The 27,039-nt window shown below is 34.7% G+C and overlaps 5 protein-coding genes across 13 annotated transcripts in view; 3 read left to right on the forward strand and 2 right to left on the reverse strand.

Moving 5' to 3' along the window:
* LOC118744952 (protein hu-li tai shao) overlaps window positions 1-2,762 on the forward strand; it is a 93,192-nt gene extending 90,430 nt beyond the window's left edge. For 2 of the 5 annotated variants that reach the window (XM_036478411.1, XM_036478415.1), the window contains one exon: window positions 903-2,762. In XM_036478411.1, coding sequence (XP_036334304.1) covers window positions 903-1,010 — 108 coding nt within the window. In that variant the 3' untranslated portion in view covers window positions 1,011-2,762. Of the gene's footprint in view, window positions 1-896 lie in introns of all 5 variants that reach the window. The other 3 variants (XM_036478410.1, XM_036478414.1, XR_004993600.1) reach the window with 2 other exon arrangements.
* Window positions 2,763-9,460: 6,698 nt separating this feature from the next.
* Window positions 9,461-10,190, forward strand: LOC118744960 (digestive cysteine proteinase 2). The gene is made up of 2 exons (XM_036478431.1): window positions 9,461-9,774; window positions 9,826-10,190. Exons 1-2 carry the CDS (start codon window positions 9,736-9,738, stop codon window positions 10,036-10,038), a joined length of 252 nt encoding a protein of 83 aa, XP_036334324.1. The 5' UTR covers window positions 9,461-9,735; the 3' UTR covers window positions 10,039-10,190.
* A 135-nt stretch (window positions 10,191-10,325) lies between these two features.
* On the reverse strand, window positions 10,326-13,164 carry LOC118744955 (succinate dehydrogenase [ubiquinone] flavoprotein subunit, mitochondrial-like). The gene is made up of 4 exons (XM_036478419.1): window positions 12,598-13,164; window positions 11,122-12,513; window positions 10,712-11,065; window positions 10,326-10,633 (listed from the first exon to the last, which is right to left on the reverse strand). Exons 1-4 carry the CDS (start codon window positions 12,649-12,651, stop codon window positions 10,454-10,456), a joined length of 1,980 nt encoding a protein of 659 aa, XP_036334312.1. The 5' UTR covers window positions 12,652-13,164; the 3' UTR covers window positions 10,326-10,453.
* An 80-nt stretch (window positions 13,165-13,244) lies between these two features.
* On the forward strand, window positions 13,245-25,176 carry LOC118744954 (succinate dehydrogenase [ubiquinone] flavoprotein subunit, mitochondrial). Of its 3 annotated transcripts, none has more exons than XM_036478416.1 (6): window positions 13,245-13,349; window positions 13,441-13,561; window positions 22,419-23,810; window positions 23,872-24,074; window positions 24,135-24,285; window positions 24,363-25,176. In XM_036478416.1, the coding sequence occupies exons 2-6, from the start codon at window positions 13,508-13,510 to the stop codon at window positions 24,540-24,542; spliced, it is 1,980 nt and encodes a 659-aa protein (XP_036334309.1). In that variant the 5' UTR covers window positions 13,245-13,349; window positions 13,441-13,507; the 3' UTR covers window positions 24,543-25,176. The 3 variants fall into 3 exon arrangements, with proteins under 3 accessions (XP_036334309.1, XP_036334310.1, XP_036334311.1); XM_036478417.1 differs by having other exon boundaries at window positions 13,284-13,363; XM_036478418.1 differs by lacking the exon at window positions 13,245-13,349 and adding an exon at window positions 13,358-13,376.
* Window positions 25,177-25,293: 117 nt separating this feature from the next.
* Window positions 25,294-27,039, reverse strand: part of LOC118744957 (cytochrome b5 reductase 4) — a 30,446-nt gene continuing 28,700 nt past the window's right edge. For 2 of the 3 annotated variants that reach the window (XM_036478426.1, XM_036478427.1), the window contains exons 5-6: window positions 25,710-25,799; window positions 25,294-25,641 (exon numbers count right to left, since the gene is read on the reverse strand). In XM_036478426.1, coding sequence (XP_036334319.1) covers window positions 25,422-25,641; window positions 25,710-25,799 — 310 coding nt within the window. In that variant the 3' untranslated portion in view covers window positions 25,294-25,421. The remainder of the gene's footprint in view (window positions 25,642-25,709; window positions 25,800-27,039) is intronic. The other variant, XM_036478428.1, reaches the window with a different exon arrangement.

Here is a 27,039-nt window from a genome sequence, read left to right on the forward strand (position 1 = left end):
CTTTAACCGTCTATATATTTCGTAGGTTTTCTACCCAAAATTCCTTTATTATATTTATGGGGCATTTTTGTATGATGGAACATTTCGCAGCAACGAGGTTTTTTAAGGGACTCAGCAAAAAATTTGTAATAACAGTTCTCTCACGGAAATCCCATTCTCTTCACCCAACCATATACTTTATCTTGCAGACATCATTGTAAATATAACGGTTCCATACGCAAATATCAAATTCGAATGTCGAAAGAGAAGCTGCGAGAGGTCTACGATAAGTAGGTGTTAAAATTTTTAACTTAAAACTGCTAGAATATCCAAGAAAGAGTTTGGTCATAGGTAATGCCGAACTCATGATGCACCTTTTCGTCGAACATGCCACAACTGTCCTCGTATTCTTAAGCATTGTCATTCAAGATCTACAGATGAGATGGCTTCTGATCTACTTCGGGGGCGCATCGACACATGCTGGTTACAGATCACCATTCACTTTGAAACGAGTGGATGATTTCGTAAATAGGTTCCCAATACAGCTAGTTCTCGTCGTAACGTCTCCTTTATATTTTAAAAACTTTGCCAAAGGGACTATATAGGAGTTTTATGTTTCAATTAAAAGTTCCAATATATCAAATGAAACTTCGAATGGAAAAGTGTATTTTTTTCAGCGGCTATAAGTAATATGTATCATGTAATTATCACATATTTTCACATATTTAACCATAAACCAGTGCTATGTTATTGTCGAAACATGTCTACAATGTTTTTTTTTTTTGTTTTTGTGTGGATTGCCCATTAACATTACCAATTTAAATTGATCAAAAAACGCGCGTGTATGTGTATGTGCTTGTTAACACAGCTATTTATGTATGTACAAACGATATTCTCATTGCAAATTTCTATTACGGTTCCAGGATGTGTCCACAGATGGTTCGCCCAAGAAAGACAAGAAGAAGAAGAAGGGACTTAGGACACCATCGTTTTTGAAGAAGAAGAAGGAGAAGAAGAAGGCCGAAGCTTAAGTTCAAAAACGATTAACAGCTTAAAGCAGAATATGTTATAGAAAAAGAGAGTAAAAAAAAGCAAAAAACAAGTAAATTAATGCAGCTAAGTGAAAAGTGTGGTAGAAAAGGACTAAACAAAAGGCAATGATATGCAGAATGGGCAGCTGTTTCTACATAAATTAGATATAATAAAAAAAATTAAGGAAAACAATGCATAATAACAGCTAAATTGGAATGTCTACAACAACTACAGAAAAACGCAATGACATATTTATGCATGCAACAGCAATAACAACAAACAGAAAGAGCAATTGCATTTGAATAAAATTTCCAAATACAACGGAAATAAAAATTTTACAGAATCAAACAATAGCCAACACACAACAAATCAAACGAATTAAGAGCAAAAGCATAAAAGCGATGATGCACGAAAAACCAGCGAACATTTAAAATTTAAAAACGTAATAAAGCAAATGAAATAAAATATAATTAATTTAATTTAAGCGAAAAGGGGCAATGACGACAGCGAGCGTAACAAACAAAATGCTGAAGAGAGTAATCTATTTTGCCAAGCGAGGCGAAATGCAAATTTATTAGTGAGCAGCTCTTAAATTATATACATACATATATACATAACTATATTTTTAATTTATAAGAACAACAGCAAAAATAAAAAATAATAAATGTAATACACATAAAATATAATTTTTTTTTCAGATGAGACATTAATGCGTATGACGATTATAATGAAAATTACAATTATTATTGTACGTATTTTATTATTGCAAACAAAACGAAGTAAAAAAAAAAACCAAATGCAGCATTCAGAAATACACAAACAAAAACTTTGAAGAACACAACATTTTATAATAAATATATGTTTAATATATACAAAAAACAGGTAAATAAATTTAGATTTGTGAAAAGCAGTGTCAGAAAACAAAAAAGAAAATTGATGAGAAATGAGAAATGATTAGTGTTGGCAAACGCTAAAACGAAGTGCATTCAATTGTGGGCGAGTGGGATGCATATCTACATCCATACATGCATTATTAAACAGGACATATGTACATACGTACTTCGAGCGAATGTCAGCGGCAAAAAAAAAAAAATGGTTATCTTACTTAGCCACGCCCTGAAAGTTGTAAAACTCGGCTGGGCCGATACCTTAGAGCGTTAGTCGTTGGATAGGTATTTTTAAATATTCATTATTTTTACACTTCAAATGAAGATATTCTTCACTTCATTATTACTTCTATGGAAACTAAATAGTAAATAGATTCAGTGAAATCTTAAAGTAATTGAGTTAGTAGCTGGTCGATAGAGGTACTTTTGGTCAGCATTATCTGAAAAAGATATATGTATAGTGCTTAAAAATACTTTTCCAAATTCATGAATTTCCCGGGTCATAAATAAAAATCGTATAAAAAAATTTCGAAATTTTCTGTTTTTTTTTTTGGGCGTGGGCGTATGCCATCAAACTGGGGACTGTTATTACAAAACTTTTTTCGCAACTGAGACTAGTACATACGTATGTACGTAGTACATAAATACTGCAGAAAACGATTGCATATATAATTCAATTCTTTCTTAAGTCGACTTAGGCGGTTATTGCTTATGACCACAGACATATATTTTTAGAAAGGACTGTCGCGCAGCGAGTGTTGGCACACACTAAAACTGTAGCGCAATACGGAAAATTTGTTTACAATTAAAATCTCTTATAGCATTTAAAAACTTAAAAAAAAATTAAAATCAAGTGCAAAGCAAATAAATATCTAAAAGCTAATTACTACAAAATTTCAAAATAAATGACATTCAAAGTTAAATGAATTTTATGTTTACATACAGTGACTCAAACAAGTGTTCACGTGTTGATTTTTTTGAAATATTCACAATGTTTTTAACTTAATTTTTCTTTGTTATTTTTCTATAAATCAAAGTTTCAAAATGTATACAAAATTTAGGAATATTTATCTTTACAACATTTTTGGGTATGCATACCATTTTAGTCCAATGAAGTGCAAAAAAAAATCCCGTTTATTTTTTGCAATTATTGGTTTTTTGGCTGCCTTTTTGTTTTTTGTGCGGAGTTGATTTTTTGAAATTTTGTTGCGACCGGTCTGCCGCATTTCATTTCATAAAAAATTCATGCGCATATGAAAAAGTGCGAAAATCCGTCAGCAAAAAAAAAATATTAAAAATCAACAAATTTTTTTAACCGCTGGAAACTTGCACTTCATGAGACTAAAATTATATGGGCTGTAAAACTGCATACCCAAAAATGTTGTAGATTCAAACCAAAAAGTACGAAACTGATGAAAATTTTTCGAATTTTCATAAATTTTTTATTAAGTTTGAAAATTTGTTTTATGTTATAATATGTTTGGTTAAATCGTGGACAACGTTTTTATAGAAAAATAACAACCACAAATTTTAGCTTGAAAAACGTTGTGAATAAAAAAATAACACGTGAAGACTTGTTTCAGACACTCTCTATGTACAGAGTGTATGTGGCATAAAAAGTGGATTGAAATGTTTGCTTGAAAGGTTAAGCGAAAATCATTAAGTCAAGTCACCTGTTATAATGTGACCACAAATTTACGAAATTTTAAGTCGAACTGCAATGTTAAAAGCGCGATCACAGCATTTATCGCATGTATGTATGTTATAAGCATATCCCGCAGTAATGTCTAGACTCTAGAGTTGATTTCTCAATGCACTAGCAGGGTTGTTGCGCGGTTAGCTATAAAAAGATTTAATTTTCCTTCAAACACTAGGCAACCAGGACCACTGATTGCGCTTAGAGATACCGTGTTATAATTCAGAAGGTTTAATCTTTAAGAACCTTAATGTACGCGGTACACTAAACTACAATTTTCTGCTTCTTTATGATGTATTGAAATTAAGCGGTAGAAGTTTATAGCGGCCGGAATATGGCGAGTGTATATATGTCTCTTTTTTTATTGGAGCATTTGATAACTTATCAAATACTCACACATTTTTATGTATAATATAAAACCCTACGGACACCTCGTAAAGGTTAAGGCCTGCTGTACACAAAAGCTTTTTTTACGCTTCGGCTCCGCTGCATTCTAAGGGCGTTCAAAGTGCATGAGTACAAAATGCGGCAACGATTCACAGCACAACTTATTCTCGTGTGTAGTAGTCTAAAATCCAATAACTCAATCCCTATTACAGAGGTTCCTTTCTACTTAGACCCTACTTAATACATAAAATTTAGATATCGCCGTTTTTATCACCACCAAAAAAAAAAAAAAAAGAGTACCACCAACAACAGCATAAAAACTTTACCTGTGCCGCACTTCATTGTAAATGTATACAGCGCAACCCCATTCGTGCACTTACATAAAAAAAAGGATTAATTATCATTAATCTACATACATATATGTACATTCGACAATATTTAGATCATTTTTTAAAACACTTCTACAAAAACGAAAGGGCCAAAAGCATAAACTTAAAACTTTATAAAAATAAGTAAAACAAAACAAAAATCATAACCTCAACCACTTTCAAATAAAAACTTCTTACAAACAAATACAAATCCAATAGTTAAAAATATAAACAAAATATATTTAATAAACTGCCATAGCATGTAACCCTTTCAGCCCCAAAGTTACTTGTAAGCAGCAATGGAGTAAAATAGTTAAGCGGTTTTCCTTATAAAATTTAATAATTGTAAAACAGCATGTAAAATATAAGCACCAAAACATACTAAATACTTTTTCTCATGCAACATTATTTCAACCAAACAAAGGAAAAGTACATATAAAATCTGTGCTTGGATTAACAACTGAAAAGTGTTCAGAAGTCGAAATTTGGAAAAAAAAATTAATTAATTAATAAAAATTACTTGAATTACTTAGAAAAGTTTTGCGTTAGAGAAATGTGCAGTAAATTTTATTTTTTTGTTTGATTTTTTATGTAATAATTGTTGCATCCATCGGGTTTTCCTTGTGAAATGGTAATCATGCGAGTTCTCGTCCCCGTCATGTAATTTTAAATAATAGAAGTGAAAAATGCTATAATTATTTTAAAAGTCTTGTAGGCTCTCCAAAAAAATATTAGTTTACTTGGTATTTTTACATCTCGCCTCTAGTTTAACACTTAAGTCATTTCTACTATAGTTCTTGCTATGCAAAGCCTCCTGAGTATCATCAATAAAATAAAAAAAAGGTGGAGATCTAATGACATTTTTTGTAATACATACATTAATTTTGAAAATGCCACTTCATCTATTTCTACATAGTACATTATTTAAAATTCGCTCCTTCACCTTGAATGCATTTCGTTTATATCGCCGAGTGTATCTTTTTGTTTTGTTTGTTTTTTTCACATTTCCAAACAATTATTAAAATAAAAAACTGATATTGTCTTAAAATTATTGTCAAAACATACTTTTAGTAATTTATTTAAAATTAAATTTGTACGCAATTAAGCCGCTATAAATATAACATTACAATTATTACATTAAAATGAAAAGTAATAATTTCACTGGTAGTTTTGTTGTAGATTAAAAAAAAAAAAGTTGGAGATCTTATGAAATTTTTTGTAATGCCACTTCATCTATTTCTACAGAGTACATTATTTAAAATTCGCTTTTTCACCTTGAATGCATTTCGTTTATATCGCTGAGTGTATCTTTTTGTTTTGTTTGTTTTTTTTCGCATTTTCAAGCAATTATTTAAATAAAAAACTGATATTGGTTTAAAAATATTGTCAAAACATACTTTTCGTAATTTATTTAAAATGAAATTTGTTTTCCAAGTACGCAATTTAGCCGCTATAAATATAACATTACAATTATTACATTAAAATGAAAAGTAATAATTTCACTGGCAATTTTTATTGTAATATTTTAAAACATAAGATTTATGTTATATATTATACATACATAAATGCAAAAAATATACAATATATGTATACATACATACACATTAAAAGAACGCAATGTATGCATTTTATACCATGTTTATTAATTATGTATTTTTTCTTTGATAGAAAAAGTATGCGAAGCTATATGTACGTATTGTTTTTTTTTTAATAATTTTGAGAAGTATAGATTTAGGCCCTATAGCGTGATTATTAAAGAGTGTGTTTATAATTATTTGCGGTTGTACTTTATGGGATTCTCAATTTAGTTCAGTGGTTATTTTTCATTAAATTTTTCTTGAAATTCAATTAAAAGAAAAAATGCCTGACTTATAAAGCGGTAGCGAAATTTATAAACATCACATGTAATGATAGTTTTGCAGCAAAATAAATTCGGTAAGTAAGAATTTTGCAGGAAATTTTTAGTTTTGTTTTTTGTTAAAATCTTGGCTTAAAGTTTTAATAGATATTTTCAAAACAGCATTACTTTCATTAATACCATGAACTCTGCATTATTGTTATTTTTTATATTTTATTCGCTAACTAGCATGCTATACAAACAAAAAAAAAAACTAAAATTGCACCATACACAGAAGCATATTTCTAACAATTTTTGCTATAATAGCAAAAACATGTTTAATTGCTTAGGAATATTTGAACAACATTCTGTACGTGCATACTTAAATGTGCATTTAATATTTAATCATACTTAACTTTTTTTCTTTTGACGGCTGTATTTTTCACAAAATTATATGTATGTATATGTAAAACAATTCATTTTTAGCATCAGAATATTTACATATGTATATAAAACTGTTTACTTTAAAATTTTTCGTGTACACCTACCTACGTATATTAAAGTTATCTCTAACCAACACAGCAATTCACAACTGCAAATAATTAAAACATTTACATATTGCGTTTCAACTTTATAAAGTGCTAAACACTTAAAAAAAAAAATAACACGCGAATGCACGCAAAATTCACAATAATTTTAATAACACACTTTTATTTGTGTTTAATATTTAGCTATTATATGATAAATTTATAAATATAAATATACGCCTATGAAAAAATGCATTATATTAAGAAAAAACGAATAAAACTTTATAGAATTGTACAAAAAAATGTTTACAATTTAACATAATTGGCTGTTTTCATTGCTTTTTATTTTAATTTCACTACATTTATAGAAATGCCGCTGTTTTTCACAATTTTCTTCACAGAATAGACATTTAATGATTTATGTACATAGTTGTGAAATTAGTGAATTATGGAGTTGTGAGTATATAAGAATATGGTACATACACAAAGCACTTGCATTAAATATATAACAGCAACTGATTTTATTTTAGGTGTGTATAGTAATAAATAGTCAGTCATAATTTGTACAGGAACCTGCAAATTTTTACTGGAAAAGTGTATAATAACCCAAAAAATTTGCAAGAGCACTGAATCGAAAGCGTAATAATACGCAAGAGCGTAATAATATGCGAGAGCTGCAAATTCTAGCTAGTGAAATTTTTACTAGCAGCAGCCGAATTCCAGAAATTAGCTAGCAGAAGAGCTGAAGAACAAGACTAAATGTCAAAAGCTGCCATTTGTTGACTTGGTTAAGCGTAAACAAAAAAAAAAAGTAAAATGCGTGAAAATCAAAATATTAATGATAAACTGGACTGTAAATGCTTTTGTGTAAAAATTAAAAATCATTTATTAATTGTAAAATGTTGACTTGCAAGTAAGGACTTCCAAAAAAGGAGGAGGTTATCAGTTCGTCGGAATATATAATACTAATCTGGTTAAGATCCGATCAGTGGATCATGAGATATATATATACATATATATATATATATTTTTTTTTAAATGAGTTGAAGTCGGTTTTTTTTAATAAAAATTACTTGTTTAGTTTTGTGTTCAATAATTTTTTTCTGCTAGTTTTCTCTTCTCAATTATGCGCTCTATTTTGGTTTTACGCTCTTGCTGCAATCTTTTACTGGTAATGTTAGGTGCAATCCCGTATTCCTCCGACTCGGACTAGTAAAACTGTCAAAAAATAAAAATTCGGTCAGAGCGAGAGAGTAACATTGAAAAGTACGGGATCGCTTTCTAGTAAAAAATGGTAACTTCTGTCAACTTCAACATAACCTCCAAATTTTGGTTGTAAATTTTTGCTTATTTTGTATGTAAACACACTCAGCTCACACATGTAAATAACCAAAAGTACTTTCAAATTCATTAGAATCCACTTAAACAAGTAATTAAATACTTTTCAACATGAATTAGCAGAGTGCACTTTTCTTTTGTTTACAATTTGGTTGCCACGTTTGACACATTTGCCAGAATTTACCAGCAAAAAATTCTCGGACTAAAACTGGTAACTTCTAACAGAGAGAGAACCGTATTTTCTCTCTTTTTTGTCCTCTCAATAGTCAGAGAACCGAGTACGGGATCGATTTCCAGTAAAATCTGACTGATTCTGACTAGTCCGGACTCGTACGGGATCGCAACTGTTACTTTACACACCTTTTTTTAAAGATCACATTCCTACACTACAGTGGCTATCAAAACGTGTTAGGCTGTGTGCCAATCGATTACTTTTCTCAAGTAAATTGAACTTTTGACATATTGGTGATTCGTATCATGCATCAAAAAGTATGATAGCGATCCGAAAGTTGTCGCTAACTGGTAACAGAATCTCTCCCCTGAATTTTAAATGGAATATATGTACATATGTATATGTATATCAAAATTTACTAAAATAATCAGAAAATGGAAACACATACATATTAGACAAAATCATATATGTAATACTCCTATATTGGCAGTATGAGCTAGTACCGTCCGAAAACACTACAGTACAGATATATCAGTAAACACGTACGAAAGAAAAGGAACACATACGTTTATAAATAAACATGTACACAACACATATACAACAACGGCACTCAAGTACACAATACATTGACAAAAATTGTACTAGACTGTCTCGCTTTGATTTCGGAAAGCTTACACATTGAGAAGTTAGCTTACTGCCAATATAGAAGTATTACATATATGGACAAAATACGCCAAACGCTAAGTCTGCGCATCGCAAGTACTTTCACCGTGATGCGCAGACCATCTCATCGTATATTTCGCTGTTTTAAGTCTGCTCAGGCGATCTTACATACCGTCCGTATAAAATCGAAATTTTTTTATTTTGGTCGCCGATGCGTAGACTCTTTACCCCATTCAGTGTATACGACTGACGGTATCACGTAGTCTTCTTTCGTCTGGTTTTCGATCCATGAACGGGTGTTACGATACGCATACGGTATCGGTATGCATATTCCGATGAAAGTACTCGTGATACACGATGCAGAAAATGAAGGTGGCACCATTCGCGGACCGCTAACCCTCTCTTCGTCGATTTGACATCATCCACCCATTCGCTAACGTCATACTATATTTTTTTTTTATTCACTGAGGGCGGGAATGATTTCTGGGCTGTTTTGGGAACCCGCGAAATCCCGCGTTGCGCACGGGACGGAACCTAATATTTGATATGTGGCAGCACCCTTTTGCTTTGCTGTTGTCCTTGGTAAACAGCTGATATGTTAATTGTTTCTTTTGCTATCGCGTCATTTTGTTGACTTTGTGTTTTTATTTTGATTTCATTGTGCTAAATGCTTTTTTCTGCCTTTGTCTAAAATCGAAACGCAAGTTGAAACAATAATATAAATAAATACAAGTGAGTCATTTCACCACATATTATCAGTAGAGTCTGCGAGTTTATTTAAATAACAACGCAAAGAAATAGCTGCAGATCAATCTTCAACGTTGGAACTAACTGCACAAATAAATAAAAATGTCGCTCGTTTCGGATCAAGAATGGGAGGAGTACAAGGTAGTTATGCTAAGAGACCAGTAGTAAATTTTAGCTAAATAAATTTTTTAGTCCAAGTTCAATAAAGTTTACACTGACGCTGAAGAGGATAATATGCGTCGTGAGCGCTTTGTAAAATCTAAGCAGACAGTGGAGGAGCACAATAAGAAATATGAGAATGGCGAGGTTACTTGGAAGATGGCTACAAATCATTTGTCTGATTTAACTGAAGAAGAGTATGCTAAGCGCTGTGGCAAAAAGGTGACGCCACCGACAAGCACATAAATTTTATTCCGACTGGACTGTAAATTTTATTCCGATTTTATTGCATTTAAGGTATCGTAACATCCGTCTTTTATGTAGGAAGTGTTTAGTTTTTGTACGATGGATAAAACATCCATATGTATGTGTATCTAATAAATATTTGATTTCGTATATTTCTGGCGCTATAGTTATTTCATACAGTTTTGATATATGTATCAGACTTCCTTTGTTCTTCTAAAACCTTCTTTGGAAATTTGTTCATGCCATTATTAATTGTTTTCTCAGTTGAATCGTATGTATATTATTTTATAGTTAAAACAAAAACGTATAAGTATTATAAAGAGAACCCTATTGAAAGAAAGTTGACAGGTAAAAACAGTTTTGTTGTAAACCAATGATTAAAATATGTATGTATAAATAGTCCAAAATCCAACGATCAGTATACGCGCACAGCAGGCGGCACATGCTCTACGCTGCTGTCCAAAGGAGTGTCGATGACGGGGCGATATTTAATTCTTACTTCGCCAGTTTCACTGCAAATCCATGTTAGCGTGTGTTTTCGCCAATGTTTTTCAATTGGGCTCTTTTGCTGGGAATCTATGGGCTTGCTGTAGTCCTGTTACAGAGGTAAAAGGATTAATTTCAGACGCATATGCATAGTTTTATTTTTTATTAATATACTCTTCATACATACATATTCATCAATACGCTGTTTAAAATCTTCACGCATATGAGAGCCACGCGATTCTTTGCGATTTTCAGCAGCCACCATGGTGCACATAGCATTCACAAGTAAATTTTGCAACTCTAATGTTTCGATGAGGTCCGAATTCCAAATTAAAGACCTATCAACCACGCGTATATTTTTAAATTCGTTATATATATTAATCATTTTTTGTACTCCCTCTTGAAGATTGGGTCCGATACGAAAAACACCAGCGTGGTGATGCATAGCTTTCTGCATTTGCAAACGTAATGATGCAGTGGTGATACTACCATTCGCATGAAGAAGTTTATCAATATTTGCTACAGACATTTCGCCAGCGTTCTGAAAAAATCAAGGGAATCCATAATTGACCAATCGAGTTAAGAGAATAGCCGTACATCCTTCAAAGTTGGAGCTGGACAGCCGGGCACACAATTCTCTGCAATATGTAAAGCACAGGATCGCCCCCAAATCACCAGATCCAAAAGTGAATTTGCACCCAAACGATTTGCACCATGAACATTGCAGGAAACTTCACCGCACGCATATAATCCAGCAACCGGAATATCGCACCCATTTGTATCGATAGTTAATACTTGTCCCCTATAGTTTGTTGGTATTCCGCCCATATTGTAATGCGCAGTTGGTATAACCGGTATTGGTTCCTTTGTCACATCTATGCCGGTGAAAATCCGAACCGTTTCTACGATACCCGGCAATCGTGTAAGGATTTTCTCACTCGGCAAATGGTGTAACTGTAAAAGAATATGGTCTTTTTCAGGTCCCACACCTCGACCTTCCATAATTTCCAGGGTCATTGAACGGGCAACCATATCACGCGGTGCTAAATCTTTTGCTTTCGGTGCATATTTTTCCATGAAACGTTCACCCTTCGAGTTCACCAAGTATCCACCTTCACCCCTACAACCTTCTGTAACAAGTACACCAGGACCATACATACCAGTCGGATGAAATTGAACGAATTCCATATCTTGCAGTGGTAAACCTTGTCGTGCGACCATTGCATTGCCATCCCCCGTGCTGGTGTGTGCGGAAGTGCATGAAAAAAAGGTGCGTCCGTAGCCACCGGTAGCAATTATGGTGTTAAGCGCGCGAAAACGGTGTAAAGTCCCATCCTCCAAGCAAATTGCCATAACACCACAACATGCTAAGTTCTCAAATATAAGGTCCAATACATAGAACTCTATGAAATAGTGAATATCGTACGCAAGTGATTGACCATAAAGCGTATGCAGAAGGGCATGTCCAATGCGATCGGCGCATGCACATGCACGTCGAGCCATTCCCTTGCCATAATTCACAGTATGTCCACCAAATGGTCGCTGATATATCTTCCCGTCTGGTGTACGTGAAAAAGGCAATCCATAATTTTCAAGCTCTAAAATGGCACGTGGTGCCTCGCGTGTCATATAATGTGCTGCATCCTGATCGCCCAACCAATCTGATCCTTTGACTGTATCGTAAAAATGAAATCGCCAATCGTCAAGACCTTGATTGCCTAGCGCCGCATTTACTCCACCCTGCGCGGCGATGGTGTGCGAACGTGTTGGAAAGATTTTAGTAACAACTGCTGTTTTGAAACCCAATTCCAATAAGCCGAATGCAGCTCGTAGTGCGGCACCGCCGGCTCCAACAATAACTACATCAAATGCATGATCTACAACGGGATATGTTTTTGAAATTCCTTCACAGACTTTGGCTTCGGAGTGTGGTTTGTTAGTACAACTGATTGAACGGAAACTATAATGTGTTGTAGATAAGGATGTCCACTAAAATTGTTAACGCAAATTATTAATATTAATGTTATTTTCATAGAAAAACTTTATATAATAACGGCACGGCTTTGTACTTACTATTCTTTTGGGTCGTTTTGTTAAAGATAATGGCAAAATCTTAAATAAACTCATATTTTCAAGTGTAAATATAAATTAAATTACACTCCGAATGTGCGTATTTTTTTTGTATGGCTTTTCAAATTTGCTAGTTTTTGAAGTTTTAAAATAAACTATTTCGATGTTTATTTCATAATTTTGATGTGAAAATTGGAAGGTTGTAGTTCCTGTTTGATAAATTACTTCCGTTAAAAATGCAGGGCGGCTTGTATTCGTAAAGTTTCACAATAGATGAAAGAATGCTTTAAAATAAAACAGGTAATTTTTGCCTTGATCAAAGAACACTACCTCTATTTCTTACGATTTGTTATTATCTAGAAAATCATAAGTATGTGCCAGATTCTTGTTTTATTATATTTTATTGCCAACAGATTTCTGAAATCGTGCGTTGGTGCACCCAGTGTTGACAAAAAATTTATATTCCCATGTGTTTCCCTGTACCAACAGCTTTGTGTTTGCAATGCAGCCCCAAAATGCAAAAAAAAAGGAAAATATATGCGTGTAACTTTTTATTTTTATAATTTTTCGTTCATTATTATTCCATTTTTATTGACATTGCATCCTTTTTTAATTTATTCATTTGTAAAGTAAAAAGTGGCACTCTGTGTCGTATGGCAACACCATTTTCGCAATTGTTTTTGTTTTCCCCATTGGAGCAGCTTCTTCCCTTCAGTTAGTCGGTGCGAGCGCGAGAAGTTTCATTGAGTTGACAAGTAAATAACTTAGGGCGAGTTTAAATAGTTAAAATTGGATAAAATATATTTGGAAAACAATTAATAACCAATTCGTTTAATTTCGAAATAGGCGCAGTGAAACACGAAAATATTATTGCTTCAAAGGAAACCACTGAGACCTGCTACATCCCATTAAAATGGCGAGCATGATGCGTGTACCATCGATTTTGGCCAAGAATGCAGCGACCATGGTAGGTAAATTGCAGCGTGGGAATGGCTTGTGAATTAACTAAACAAAATTAGTGTCATGCAATGGCGATAGAAGTGAATTTTTTTTTGGTAATAACTTTAGTAGGTGTAAGATTTGCGTGATTTTCTGCAAATACTTCTATATTCACGGCGTTACACAATCATCATTTTTCGCAAAGTTCAGTCATTGCGGGAGGCGAGTGTTTGGTGATGGGTATGTGATATATTTTAGGAGGGGTTTGGGCGCAAGATATGCAATGCATAATACAATCATTTGTTGCATTCGCATCCGAGTTGTGAAATTCGTTTATATTACGTTAATTGTGGCAAACAAATTTGGCTGCATTACGCCAAGTAGGGCCCATCTAACCCATGGAAAATACCACCACGATAGCACCAAAGACCGCATATACCTATTCGCAAGTTTTTTTTTATATACCAAAGAATGCGGAGTGGAGTGAGCGGTGTTGACGGCAACGGCAACGTAGCGACAGTGACCAACGTATGAAAAACCAGACGGTGTCAGAAGTTTGTTATGTAACCTTTTTTATGCGCAATTATTTAACTTTGCTTTCAATAAATTTATATTTTATGTGTGATTTTTAAAATGGCAAATGAAAAATAATACGGCGAGCTGAATTCATCGGTTTTTTGCTGTTTGTGGAAGCATTTTATATGTAAGTCATATGCATGGCGGCTATGACGCGAAGCTTTGAGCACAATTAATATTTTGATAAACTTTTACATATCATCGTTTAAAGTACAAAACCGCGTATCAAGATAATGAGGTTGCATAAATTAATTTGGAAAGAGTAAAAACATTCACATTTATTTTATAAGGCCATCGCATTTTTGGCTAGTATATTTCAGGACGAATGGATAAGGTTGAGCCAAGAGCTTCGGTGAGCAAATCAAATTTTTGGCAAAAAATGGCAGTTACGCGGTTTTGCAGAACGACGATACGCGGTTTTGTACTTCAAACGACGATATGTAGGTGCAACAAGCAGAAATGCCGATAGGCATCTAGGTATGTGCGCAGGAATTTGGCTATTTATATTTATATTTTGCATTAAATATATGTATGTATGTGCATATATTTACTTACATACATATGTCCATACATACATACATATATATCGTCGTTTAAAGTGCAAAACTGCTTTTCTTCGTTTTGCAAAACGGCGTAACTGACATTTGTGCCAAAAATTGTATTTTCTTATACGAACCTCCAGGCCTAAAGCCTTATCTATTCATACCAAAATATCAATATTAGACTAAGCACTGCAAAATAACAGCACAGTTGCAATACCGCAGGCCAAGAGTAGCATATATTTTTACTGTCTGCTGTAAAATCTTGGTGACCTTACAACCGCGGGTTTGCATTATCGTGATAAGTAGTTTTGTACTTTAAACGACGTTATGCATATATCTTATCATTTTTCGTAATTATTTGAAGTGCCTATGGGCGTGTGTTTATAATTGAGCCGACGGTGTTTCCTTTATCTCAAAGAAATTTAATCACCAGTAAGATATCTGGACTCCTTAGCTCATTTCTTTTTATTTGACTCGCCCACAAAGCGATATACATATGCGAAAATAAATTTCAAAAACTTAATTTTTACAAAATACGACAGTGACATGACCTTTATTATGTGGGTAAAATCGCTAGGAGGGCTCGTTTATTTACTCCTCGCACCGCGTTCCAATACGTTGCTGCTTCTACATATGTATGTAGATGTGTAGGTATGCACACATTTTGTTTTGATAACTACCACTTAGGGTGCAATTATAGAAGATAATTGTTATTTTCGTTGATTAAGATGTGACCAAATCTTTCTCAAGCGTTAGACAATCTAGAACTTTACCTCGAAGACCACGAAATAGTCGCTACGCTATATTAAGACGCTCTGTGATACTCGCGCTGTTTCTTATCTTATTCCTGGTTCTTTCTTGTTGTTGTTGTTGTTGTTTGTTTGTGGTTTTTGTTGTAGCAGTATACAAGCTCCCTAAAGAGTTTTTGGGGAGTGTTGCTGAAGTGACAGTCCTTGACCAAATATAATATCTGGGTCGTTCCGGTAACGTAGACCCGACTATCGTGGGACTCGTCACGCTCGCTTATATGTATGATTTTCAAATTTAATTTTGAACCTGTGAATTCCTCATTACTTAAGTAACACAGCTCGTCGCTAAGCATGCACGATTAAATCTTCTAATCTCTATGCGATGACAAATTATTCGTGGAAGATTTTATATTTTTATTTATTGTTTTTCCATTATGTAATTTTCAAATGCAATAGCGGGAGACACACATATGTATGTATGTACATGTGTCTTAAATCCTTTATCAATGTTACACATATGTACAAACTTTTGTATGAATATACATAATTGCCCTGTTGTACGAATAGTTGGCAGCCAGACGCCGGTGGCTCTTAAATACATACATAATAATATGTAATTGCAATCAATACCTCACACATTAATTTTATATGCTTCTATTAACAAATGCTTGGCTTGCGGTTTGTAAGCAATTAATTAAAACCGCGATGCGTCACTTAATAGACAACCCCATAAAACAAACAAATCGTTTTAAAATGACTTGCTTAAAGTCACATATACTTTCGGTGTATGAGAAATGCATATGTACATACATACCTATGTATACCTAGTAGAAAATTACAGAAGCTAAAAGCCCTTCCAAAAGTCCTTCGTGAGTCATTTCTTTCTCCTTTCTTTTGTATGGAGGGGCACAAATTGAGAGCCTTCTGCTTTCGCTACTCATATCAAGGCTTTCTGAAGGGCTTTTGTAGGGCGCATTTCAGAAGGCCTTTTGGAGCAGTTCTTATAAAGCTGCTCCCTTAATTCAGCAGCTGCACTTGCAATTTTTACTGGATTTACACTGCTGATGGCATGATGCTTAATGCAATTCACATTACCAAATTGTTTGTGGTGCTTTTAAAGTTGCAATTGACCAAATAAACCTATTTAAATATATATTAAGAAGAGAAATACAATTTTTCTTAGAAAATTGCGTCGGAAAATAGTAAATTAATCAGCTGTTCATAAAACTTGCAACTTCTTGCAGGTTTTGCATTTTCGTACTTTCTTGCATATTTCTCTCATTGGGACTAAATATTGGCTTACTCTCCGAAATTTGGTTACTGGCAAGTTACTGGATATTTTTTGCTGGAGAATACGAACACACAACTAATGGTTCTGTTCGTTTCGAAAAGCCAGTAAGAATTAGCCAGTTTAGCCAGTAACAAAATTCAGAGTATAAGAGATCTTACTCTCCCAAAGAGAGAACTTTATAAAGTTCAGGGCGAAATTTGCAAGCATCACTGCAGCTGGCGTCCACAGTTGCATTTTGAACATAATATATATATATATATACATATATATTTTTTTTTTTTTCAAGTAGAAAAAAAACGGGACATATGTTTATGTAAACAAATGTTTACAACCTTCGTTCATTGGTAAAACGTAACAAGATTGTACATTTTAAAATTTAACGAACTTGTTTATTCAAATTATTGTTGACAAAAATGGAATCGTTCTGCTTGCAAATTCTTGATGGCAAAAATTTTCCCCATCACGAATTTGTAGCTTCCTCTCTAAATGGAATGTCAAAATTGTGCTCTCTCCTTGCAAGTTTTGTGTCCAAAGGAAAAACTAACCAAAACCCACCGCTTGTGTGCCCTAATGTCCGAATTTACTTTTTTAACATGTACATTTCGAAGTAATTGGCAACTTTGCTCAAATGTATTTAACAATTTATGTAAACAAATAACAAAATCATCATAAGCGGGAAACATAAAATCGCGCGATTAGACTCAGTAGCCGACAGTCAGTAACCAGTTGCCATATGTAATGCGAATTGGTTGTCCATCGGCTATCAGTCGCCATACAAAATAGGGCCATTAGTCAGACTTAGCATAGTATGTTTTGGAGGCGTCGATATGTATATATGTATATGCATTTAAATTAAAAGATATTAAAAATATGTGTTGCTTAGTTTTTCTATAAATCTGTATTCTTATGATGGCCCGACATCTCTAAAACATTTTTAAAATGAAACAATTTGGAACGAGTTAGATCGGTGATCGCCCTTATGCTTACAATCGGCAATAAATAGCATCTGGCTTCAATACCTAAAGCGCAAAGTCAAACTATTTTAAGTGTCCGTATCTGGATCGGAATCGAATTCATTCTTCTAGTCGACTTTATTGAAATAGCTTTCATTTGTATGTACGCAGATGCATGCACATTAGGGTGACCCATAAATGCACGTGAAAAAGTAACCCGGAAATTGAATGCTCTCACCCCTAGGATTGTTATATACCGAAAAATATACCCCTATTTTTTATTTTGAAATCAAAAAATATTTAGAGGTCGTTCAAAGCGCTCAAAGTTTTCCATGTATTTTATATGGAAAAAAACAAGTTTTCGTAGAAATGGTATAGAATTCTTGGAAATCAAATCGGAAACTCTCTTTCTCTCTTAAGGAGATTCCCAATAATAATACCCAATAATTTATTTAACCATTTTTTCATAGTGACTATATCTTATAGGTCCGCCAAAAACCCCCAACAAATGCAATAGAGAGATAAATAAAAATAGAGAATTTTTCGATCGAAAAAAATTGATTTTTTAGAATTTCATACCATTTGTGCAAAAAGTGTTTTTTTTTTTCATATAAACTAAATGGAAAACTTTACGCGCTTTGAGCTAGGCCTTCGCGGCGGAGCTATGAGACAAAGGATTTTGGCTGTAGCGGAGCTGGAGCAACGAGCTAAAAAAAATGCATTAGCTCCTTAGCTCCTTAAAGAAAATTCAGTTTACTTAATTTTATTTTTTTATTTTTACCCCTGAAAACAACCGAGTAAAATAAATTCGTATTATTTTTTTACTTTAAAATACTGTTCATTACACAAAACCCAGCAGCGATGAAAAAACAATGACTCCCCAAATAGCATACGTTAATTTTGTCGACGTGCGGTCTGTACAATTTTAAGTATGCGAAAACGAACGAAAATAGTACTTACATTTTCATTCATTTTCGGATCCAGAAAATGTTCGAAAGTGATGATGTCATTTGAAAGCAATAATTGTATTTTACTTGTTCAAGCTGAACAAACAAACATTTATACGTAGTCGGCAGTGGCTGCAGTGGAGCGTGGTAGTATTTGTTAGCTTTCAGAAGGTGCCGGGCTCGAGTGCCCTCAGGTGCTGCCTTACTTAATTTTTTTTTAAACCATGAAAAAGCATCTGTGAAGTGCGGAAGGAAAGCGTATTGAACGAAAAATTCAATAAGACGAGTTTCGTAACAGCCAAAAAACCTATCCGTTTCAAAACAATTTTTGGTTCTTGTCTGTACATACGTTTCTGTCGCACATGTTAGTGGGAAAACGGATCGTCAAAGTATTCTGTCATTTTATTTACAAGACAAAAGATATTGGGATCATATATACATATGTATTTACATATCGTCGTTAGTACAAAACCTCGTATCGTCATTCTGCAAAACCGCGTAACTGAAATTGGCTGCCAAAAATTGGATTTGCTCACAGAAGCTCTTGGCTCAATCCTTATCCATTCATCATCATCAGTATTTTTTATTTCTAAATTTCAGCAGCTCGTAGCGCCGAATGTGCGCAACCACGGTTAGATGCTAGTTTTCAACTAGGTTGCGCAAGTTAGACTTTTTCTTCTTGTGCGGTTTAGAAATAAAAGAGACGGATGCTTTGTATTTTGACGTTTTGGAATGCACCCATACTGGCCAGAAATGCGATTGATTCATAAAAAAAGAGAACCATTTTGAAATATGAGTGTTTTTACGCTCTAGAAAATAATTTCTACAACTTCACATACGCGGTTTTGCACTTTAAACGACGATATGTATGTCAATCCATTAAAGTACATGCATTTGTATATCAAGCCTTTTTTTTTATACAGAAGTGCTTCCAGAGTATGTACATAGATGCATATCTGCATCAAAAAAAAATAAAAATAATAAAAAATTCGGTTATATTTTTTTTTGGTGGTTAGGGTTTGATAAGTAATTAAAAAAAAAATAAAAATTTTATTGGGAGCGGGAGCGGAGTTCAGTGCGAAATAAAATACTGAAGCGGAGCTAGAGCGGAGCGATAAAAAAATCTCTTGCTCCGAAGCCGTGCTTTGGCCGACCTATAAGTATTTTTTGATTGAAAAAAATAGGGGCGTATTTTTTTTTTAAATAGAACAATCCTAGGAGATGAGAGCATAAAATTTCCGACTTTACTTATTTTGGACCACCCTAATGTACATACATGTGTAAAAAATTCATACTTAAACAGCTGTATCGGCGATTTATTTCGATTTTTATACGTTCATAGAACTGATTAGCAGCGCATGTTTTAAAGTGAAGTGGGGTAATGTTTTTATTTTATTTCCATTGTTTTGGTATTTTCAGTCTAGCGAAGCTCTTAATTATGCAAAATATTTCCATTTCATGTGCATCGCACTTTGGTACGGTCTGACTTTCCGTAAAAAAAAAAAACAAGTAATTTTTAAGCAAAAAACACAACCGACTTTAGTTCGCCTATAAAAATTTAGGGGTACCGTTAATTTCTTCATGATCCAATGATCGGCTCTAAACTAAATTAGTATGGGACCACCTATGAGACACTGCCTTTCCGATAGAAAAAGAAATTCGAAATCGGTTGACGTGGTCCAAAGTTAGGCGGTAACATACATATAAAAAAAAAGAAATAAAAAATATTCTGACGAATTGATAACCTTCTCTCCCATACTAATTTGGTTTAGATCCGATCATTGGATCATGAAATATATAGATATATATATATTTTTTTTAAGTCGGTTTTTTTTTGCTAAAAATTACTTGTTTGCTTAAAAAATACCCGAAAATTTATCATCTAGTTAACCGGTTCGGCGAAAATGAAACTAATGATAGAGGTGATTGTTTCAAATGAAAGCTTTCGCACGTTTCCGCTGCAATATACGATTTTGTACCTGATTTTATATTGCATATTTAAAATACATACGTACATACATATCGCTCATTTGCTGCAAGAGTGTCATAATCAAAAAAAAAAAAAAACACGAGAAAACCGGCTTTAAAGTTTACAGTTAATATACGCTCCCATAGTAAAAATGACGACAAATATTCTTCTATCCTTAATATCTAAAATTGAAGTTCATCCCTGTCGTTGTAATAGCATACAAATTCCCAAAATTGTTTTTGAGGAGTGTTGCTAGAGTGACAGTCCTTGGCCAGATATAAATGTGGGTCGTTCCGGTTACGTAGACCCGACCGTCGTGGGAACGTGGTTCATCCCTTTTAGACTTGACTGTATAAATTTATTTCTCATCTATTCCATCCGTTAAATTTTTGCCGTGATATGCGGTTGGCTATAAGTCAACTAAAATGCAATTAAAGTTGTCATGCGATGAATATTTACGATAATTGACGTTCGTTTAAAACTTATGGTTATTTAATGACGCTTGTTCCTTTCTAACATTTTTTTTTTTGTTTGCGACTTTCGTTTCGTGCATTGTTTTCTGCCACCAATTGCAGTTACATAAACGCCAGTGTTGAGCTATATAAAGTAAAGCAAAACTTTTCAAATTAAAGAATCAAATTTAGTTGAAATATTAGAAAAAAACTGTGGAAGTTATGCCGAATTTCCACTAGGCATTAAAATGACAAAAAATTAGAGGCATTCAAAAAATGCCATGTAGAAATGAATTTAATGACTATTAATGGCTGTTTTTTTAACGTAGACTCGAATATTTATTAATGATCAATTTTGCAATTTAGTCGGATCAGGAATTGTATCCTATTCAGTTGTAGGTAGAGGCCGACCCTATACTCATATGCTTGCCTGAAATCGCGTCCCAATGAGTTTAATTTTTACAGTTCGTAACACCTTGTAAGGATTGAAAAAGCCGTAACGGTATGTGAGTTTTCTTAAAGGTACTAGTTAAACAAGCGGTCACACTGTAACTCAATTTTAACATTAATTAATTAATTTATTTATTCTATGTTTTATAAATTAATTTATAAAATATATTTTTGAGGTGAGGCTGGCTACTAGGCCATATTGCCTCAAGGAAAGTTATTTTAAACTTCGTTAAGTAAGTTATGTTTACTTAGAGCATCTTTAAGTATTTTTATGGTGTTTTCTTGAGTACAGTCTAGAGCTTTCTTTAAATTGATATTTTGATTGGAGTTGGGCGATCTTTGGTTTCAGCAGGCTGCCACGCAGCCCATGACCCAAACGATGTTTTATGTAGTTCGACCGAGACCATTTGCTATTTCGAATAAACCAATAAACTGCGGAAAAAATGGATTTTTCTTAATTTATTTATTTTTGAAATGAAACTACTTTATGGTGCACCCGTATATGCATATGCACAATATTACACGTGCGGTAGAATCCTTCTATTTAATTCTTTTCGTAATCACTTAGACTGTATAGTACATATTTATAAGTACATATGTATGTCGATACTTAAATCAAATTGTCAAGATGAAATAAAAACCGGTTCGGAGGGAAAGCGGGTTGGCTAGTGCAAATGCTTAACTTTGCTTTGATTGATGTCATCATGAGCAAACAACTCGCTTTTGTATTTATAGGAGTTGAAAAGAAAGGAACAGGGGTATTTCCAACGAAAAAAATAAAAAATGGTTCCCAATATCATAGTGTGAGACTTTTGCTAAATTATCATTTACTAGAGCAGCTCCATGCAAAGAAATATTTGTTTATATCAAATAATTTCCCCACTGGGCTCTTTTAAATGATTTTCAATAAAAATCCTTTTACACAAAAGTTTCACTAATGTACCGTATATTTGTAGCTACGCACTGCATCTGTTGTGTCACAGCGAGAACTGCATATAACCCATGGTAAAAATGATGCCAAGGTTCGCACCGACGCCATCTCAAATGAGTACCCCATCGTCGACCACTCATACGATGCGATTGTTGTTGGAGCAGGTGGTGCTGGTTTGCGAGCCGCTTTCGGTTTGGTCGCCGAAGGTTTCAAAACAGCTGTCATCTCCAAGTTATTTCCCACCCGTTCGCACACTATCGCCGCACAGGGTGGCATCAATGCCGCGCTCGGCAACATGGAGGAGGACGATTGGAAATGGCACATGTACGATACGATAAAGGGTTCCGATTGGTTGGGCGATCAAGATGCCATTCACTACATGACCCGCGAAGCGCCAAAAGCCGTCATTGAGTTGGAGAACTATGGTATGCCTTTCTCGCGCACACCCGAAGGTAAAATCTATCAGCGTGCTTTCGGTGGTCAAAGTTTAAAATTCGGCAAGGGCGGCCAAGCGCATCGTTGCTGCGCAGTGGCAGATCGTACAGGTCACTCGCTACTGCATACACTCTATGGTCAGTCGTTGAGTTATGATTGCAACTACTTCATTGAATATTTCGCGCTGGATTTGATATTCGAGGATGGCAAGTGCAAAGGTGTGTTGGCACTGAATCTGGAAGATGGCACACTGCACCGTTTCCGCGCACACAATACTGTCATTAGCACCGGCGGATATGGACGTGCTTTCTTCTCATGCACCTCCGCGCATACCTGCACAGGTGATGGCAACGCGATGGTGGCACGCCAAGGACTGCCTTTGCAGGACTTGGAATTCGTACAGTTCCACCCAACTGGTATCTACGGTGCTGGATGCCTAATGACTGAAGGTTGCCGTGGTGAAGGTGGCTACTTGGTGAACTCAAAGGGTGAACGCTTCATGGAACGTTATGCGCCGGTTGCCAAGGATCTGGCCTCACGCGATGTTGTTTCACGTTCAATGACCATTGAAATTATGGAAGGACGCGGTGTGGGACCCGAAAAGGATCACGTTCATTTGCAATTGCATCACTTGCCACCAGACCAATTGGCTCAACGTCTGCCTGGTATCTCCGAAACTGCAATGATCTTCGCCGGCGTCGATGTGACACGTGAGCCAATCCCAGTTCTGCCGACTGTGCACTACAATATGGGCGGCATCCCAACCAATTATAGGGGACAGGTGCTGACTATCGATGAAAAAGGCTGCGATATAGTTGTTCCCGGCTTGTATGCTTGCGGTGAGGCTGCCAGTTCATCGGTGCATGGTGCTAACCGGCTGGGCGCTAACTCGTTGCTGGATTTGGTGGTCTTCGGACGTGCCTGTGCGTTGACAATTGCCGAAGAGAACAAACCTGGTGTGCCAGCACCTAGTGTGAAAGATGTGAGTGACAGAGACCCATCACTAAATCGTGCGTTTATATATTTTGCATTTTATTTCACAGAATGCTGGGGAGGAATCAGTTGCTAATATGGATAAGATCAAACATAACAATGGTAAAATCACCACCGCAGATTTGCGATTGAAAATGCAAAAGACAATGCAAGGACATGCCGCCGTATTCCGTGATGGTCCCATACTGCAGAAGGGCGTTGAGAAGATGAAGGATATCTACAAGGAATTCCAAGATATCAAAGTCGTTGACAAGTAAGCACGATTATATGATTTGTTGCAAAAACGAGTCACTTTTTTGTGTTTTTTTCTTAGATCGAATGTGTGGAACTCTGACTTGGCTGAAACGCTTGAATTGCAAAATTTGTTAGCCAATGCTCAAATGACCATTGTGGCTGCTGAGAATCGCAAAGAATCACGAGGTGCACATGCGCGTGAGGATTACAAGACACGTATTGATGAATATGTAAGTGTTTGCCAGCCAGTTTTCCCCCCCGGAGATATTTTAAATGCAAATGATGAATTTGTTTTTCTCTTTTACAGGACTACAGCAAGCCACTTGAAGGCCAACCGAAAATACCTTTGGATCAGCATTGGCGTAAGCACACATTGACATGGGTGAGCGGTGATGCAGGCAACGTCACAATCAAATACCGTGAAGTCATTGATAAGACTCTGGACGATACTGTAGAAACTGTGCCTCCAGCAATACGCTCCTATTAAAACCAACATAAAATAAAACCTGTATTCGCTTGGACCATCAGCACGACGATTGCCACAAGTTGGCTATGGATGGAGACACGTACATTTGTTTTTAAATGTCATTTTAAGTTATTCCTAAATAGGTAAAACGTTTTGTGCTCCTTTGTTTCGTTAAAAGTTTCAAACGAGCCGAATTTAAATTTATAGACGCTATTAAAGCAGCCAGTAAACGCCTCTCCCCTCTACTTAAAAAACTTTTTATTTATTAAATGAAAATAACAATGATGTGCTCCCAAACAGCATATACACACTCGCAACACTTCTAAATGTATTTTGCATTGCATACTTAATAATATCCATTTATTTTTTACTTGATATTTAAATTTTAAGTATGTATATAACGCACGCGAAAGCTAAGTAAAGTCGCTCGTACGATAACTCAACACTGTCTACTATTCCCCTATATTCTACTAGAAGTGGTGTGGGATGTAGTTGTAGCATGTTTTTGCTACTTCTAGTAATTTGTTAAAATTTATTAAATTATTTACCTAAACATAATGATTTAACGATAATGAAGAGGAAGGAGAAAATTGTATATGAAAGTCTACTGAAAAATAAAAAGCAACAAGAATGGATATTTTTAAAACAGGAAAAATTATTATTTCTGTGCATGTAAAATGAACTAAATAAGAAAAAACTTCTTTCGATTTCATTAGTACATTGTTGTTGTTTATAGAGACATTAATATATCTAAAAAATCTTAAATGTTGTCTATTTTTATAATGTACATACATGTAAATTGTTAAAATTTACTAATACCAATACCATTATGCTACAAAGTCATAAATGAACGTCTACTATTTAACTAAAAGACTATATACTTGCACTTGTGAAAGCATTTTATCCCTGAAAGATGTGTAAATTTGCCAAATCAAATTGCAGTTCTCTTAACAAGTCCTCTGCCGCTTGACTGAATCCACTGGGCCCACATATCGTAGCAAAACTAGCATATTCTGGCGTATTTTTCGTTAATAGTGGGGCGAGTAGCTCTTTACAAATGCGTCCGCGTAGCCCGGTCCATTCAGTATCAGCTTCAGAAAGTACCTTAACCAGCTGAAATCTGCAAAAAAACATTTAAAAAAAAGTTTGTATAATACACCTTTTCATATTGCCCTCTTGCTATTTCACCTCTCATCACCCGCATGCAATTGTTCCAGATATTTGCGACACCAGATGTCCGCCGGCGTTTTATTAAAATATAATAAGCGTAAGTAGTCGCTACAAAAATTTAAAAATGTGTTAAATTTTATTTCATTAACGTGCAAGTTTTTAAAATTTAATCCTCAAAGTGTTGGCAAGTGTTGGCAACCCTGCAGGGCATTTCTGATTTTTGCAACCATCCCTATTGTACCAGGCGCGCATAACTAAACGATAGTAGCCTAAAAGCATAAACAGACGGCAGCGCTGATCCGGATTAAGTCCGAGTTAATAAGCATCAACGCTGCCGTCTGTTTCAGCTTTAACAGGCTGGGTTATCTACAGTGATGGAAAAGTTAGTACAATCGTACCTTTATTTAGTTTGAAAGTACAATCGGTACAAACACACAATTTTAGGTACACTTGGAACACAGCCAAATAACTTCTCAAGAAATCAGTTTTTATTTTTATTTACATTTCAATGCGGGTGCGGGAAACTGGTCTAAAAGCTTCCCTCTTTTGTAAAAGGGCATACAAATGATACAGAAGGTTGGCCAAAGTAACTTAACTGTAGTTGATTTCGCCAGATAGGCGGAAAATATTTCAGATCGAAGAACTGGGCGGAAAGTGATTCACCTTTTCTACAACATAGGGCTTGTTCGAGGCATGTAATAAAAGCGGCAATACTGCAGTAGAGATGAAAATTTACATCACTATTTTTGTCTCACGCTGCTCGAAGAGATTCTTTTCATAGGCAAAATTTTTTTAATGTGGGTACAGAAGTTGATATGGTATCGATGGGAATTTTATCCTATTTTTCTTTATATAGATATACATATTTACTTTTTAGGTATATATATCTACTTTTAGGTGAAGTTTTTCGCAAATTAGGTACAATTTTGTAATTCAATTTTCCATCCCTGATGGAATATCAGCTGTAAAAGAGAACCATAAATAAACAGCTGATTGCTCTTTGTTCAATAAACATAGCTGCAAGTCAAAATTAGACATACCTAGCAGGGTTGCATAGAGAATCGGACAAAAATTTGAGTTTTTGTATGATAAATTGGGTAACAATTAAGGCTTAAATTTGTGAAAAGGTTCTTAATTGCCAATTAGGTACCCGTTTGAACATAGGCTAAGGAAAAATGTTTAGCGACAACTATTCACAAAATATTTAGCAACATTTATCCACAAAATGTTCACCGTAATGTGTCCACAAAATGTTAAGCAACATATTCAGGAACACGTGTCCCCAAAATGTTTAGCAACATGTGTCTACAAAATGTTTAGCAACAAGTGTCTACAAAATGTTTAGCAA

The sequence above is a fragment of the Rhagoletis pomonella genome, unplaced genomic scaffold (genome assembly GCF_013731165.1).
Source record: "Rhagoletis pomonella isolate Grant_MI unplaced genomic scaffold, Rhpom_1.0 Rhpom_scaffold_00008, whole genome shotgun sequence".
In the NCBI taxonomy this organism is placed as follows: domain Eukaryota; kingdom Metazoa; phylum Arthropoda; class Insecta; order Diptera; family Tephritidae; genus Rhagoletis; species Rhagoletis pomonella.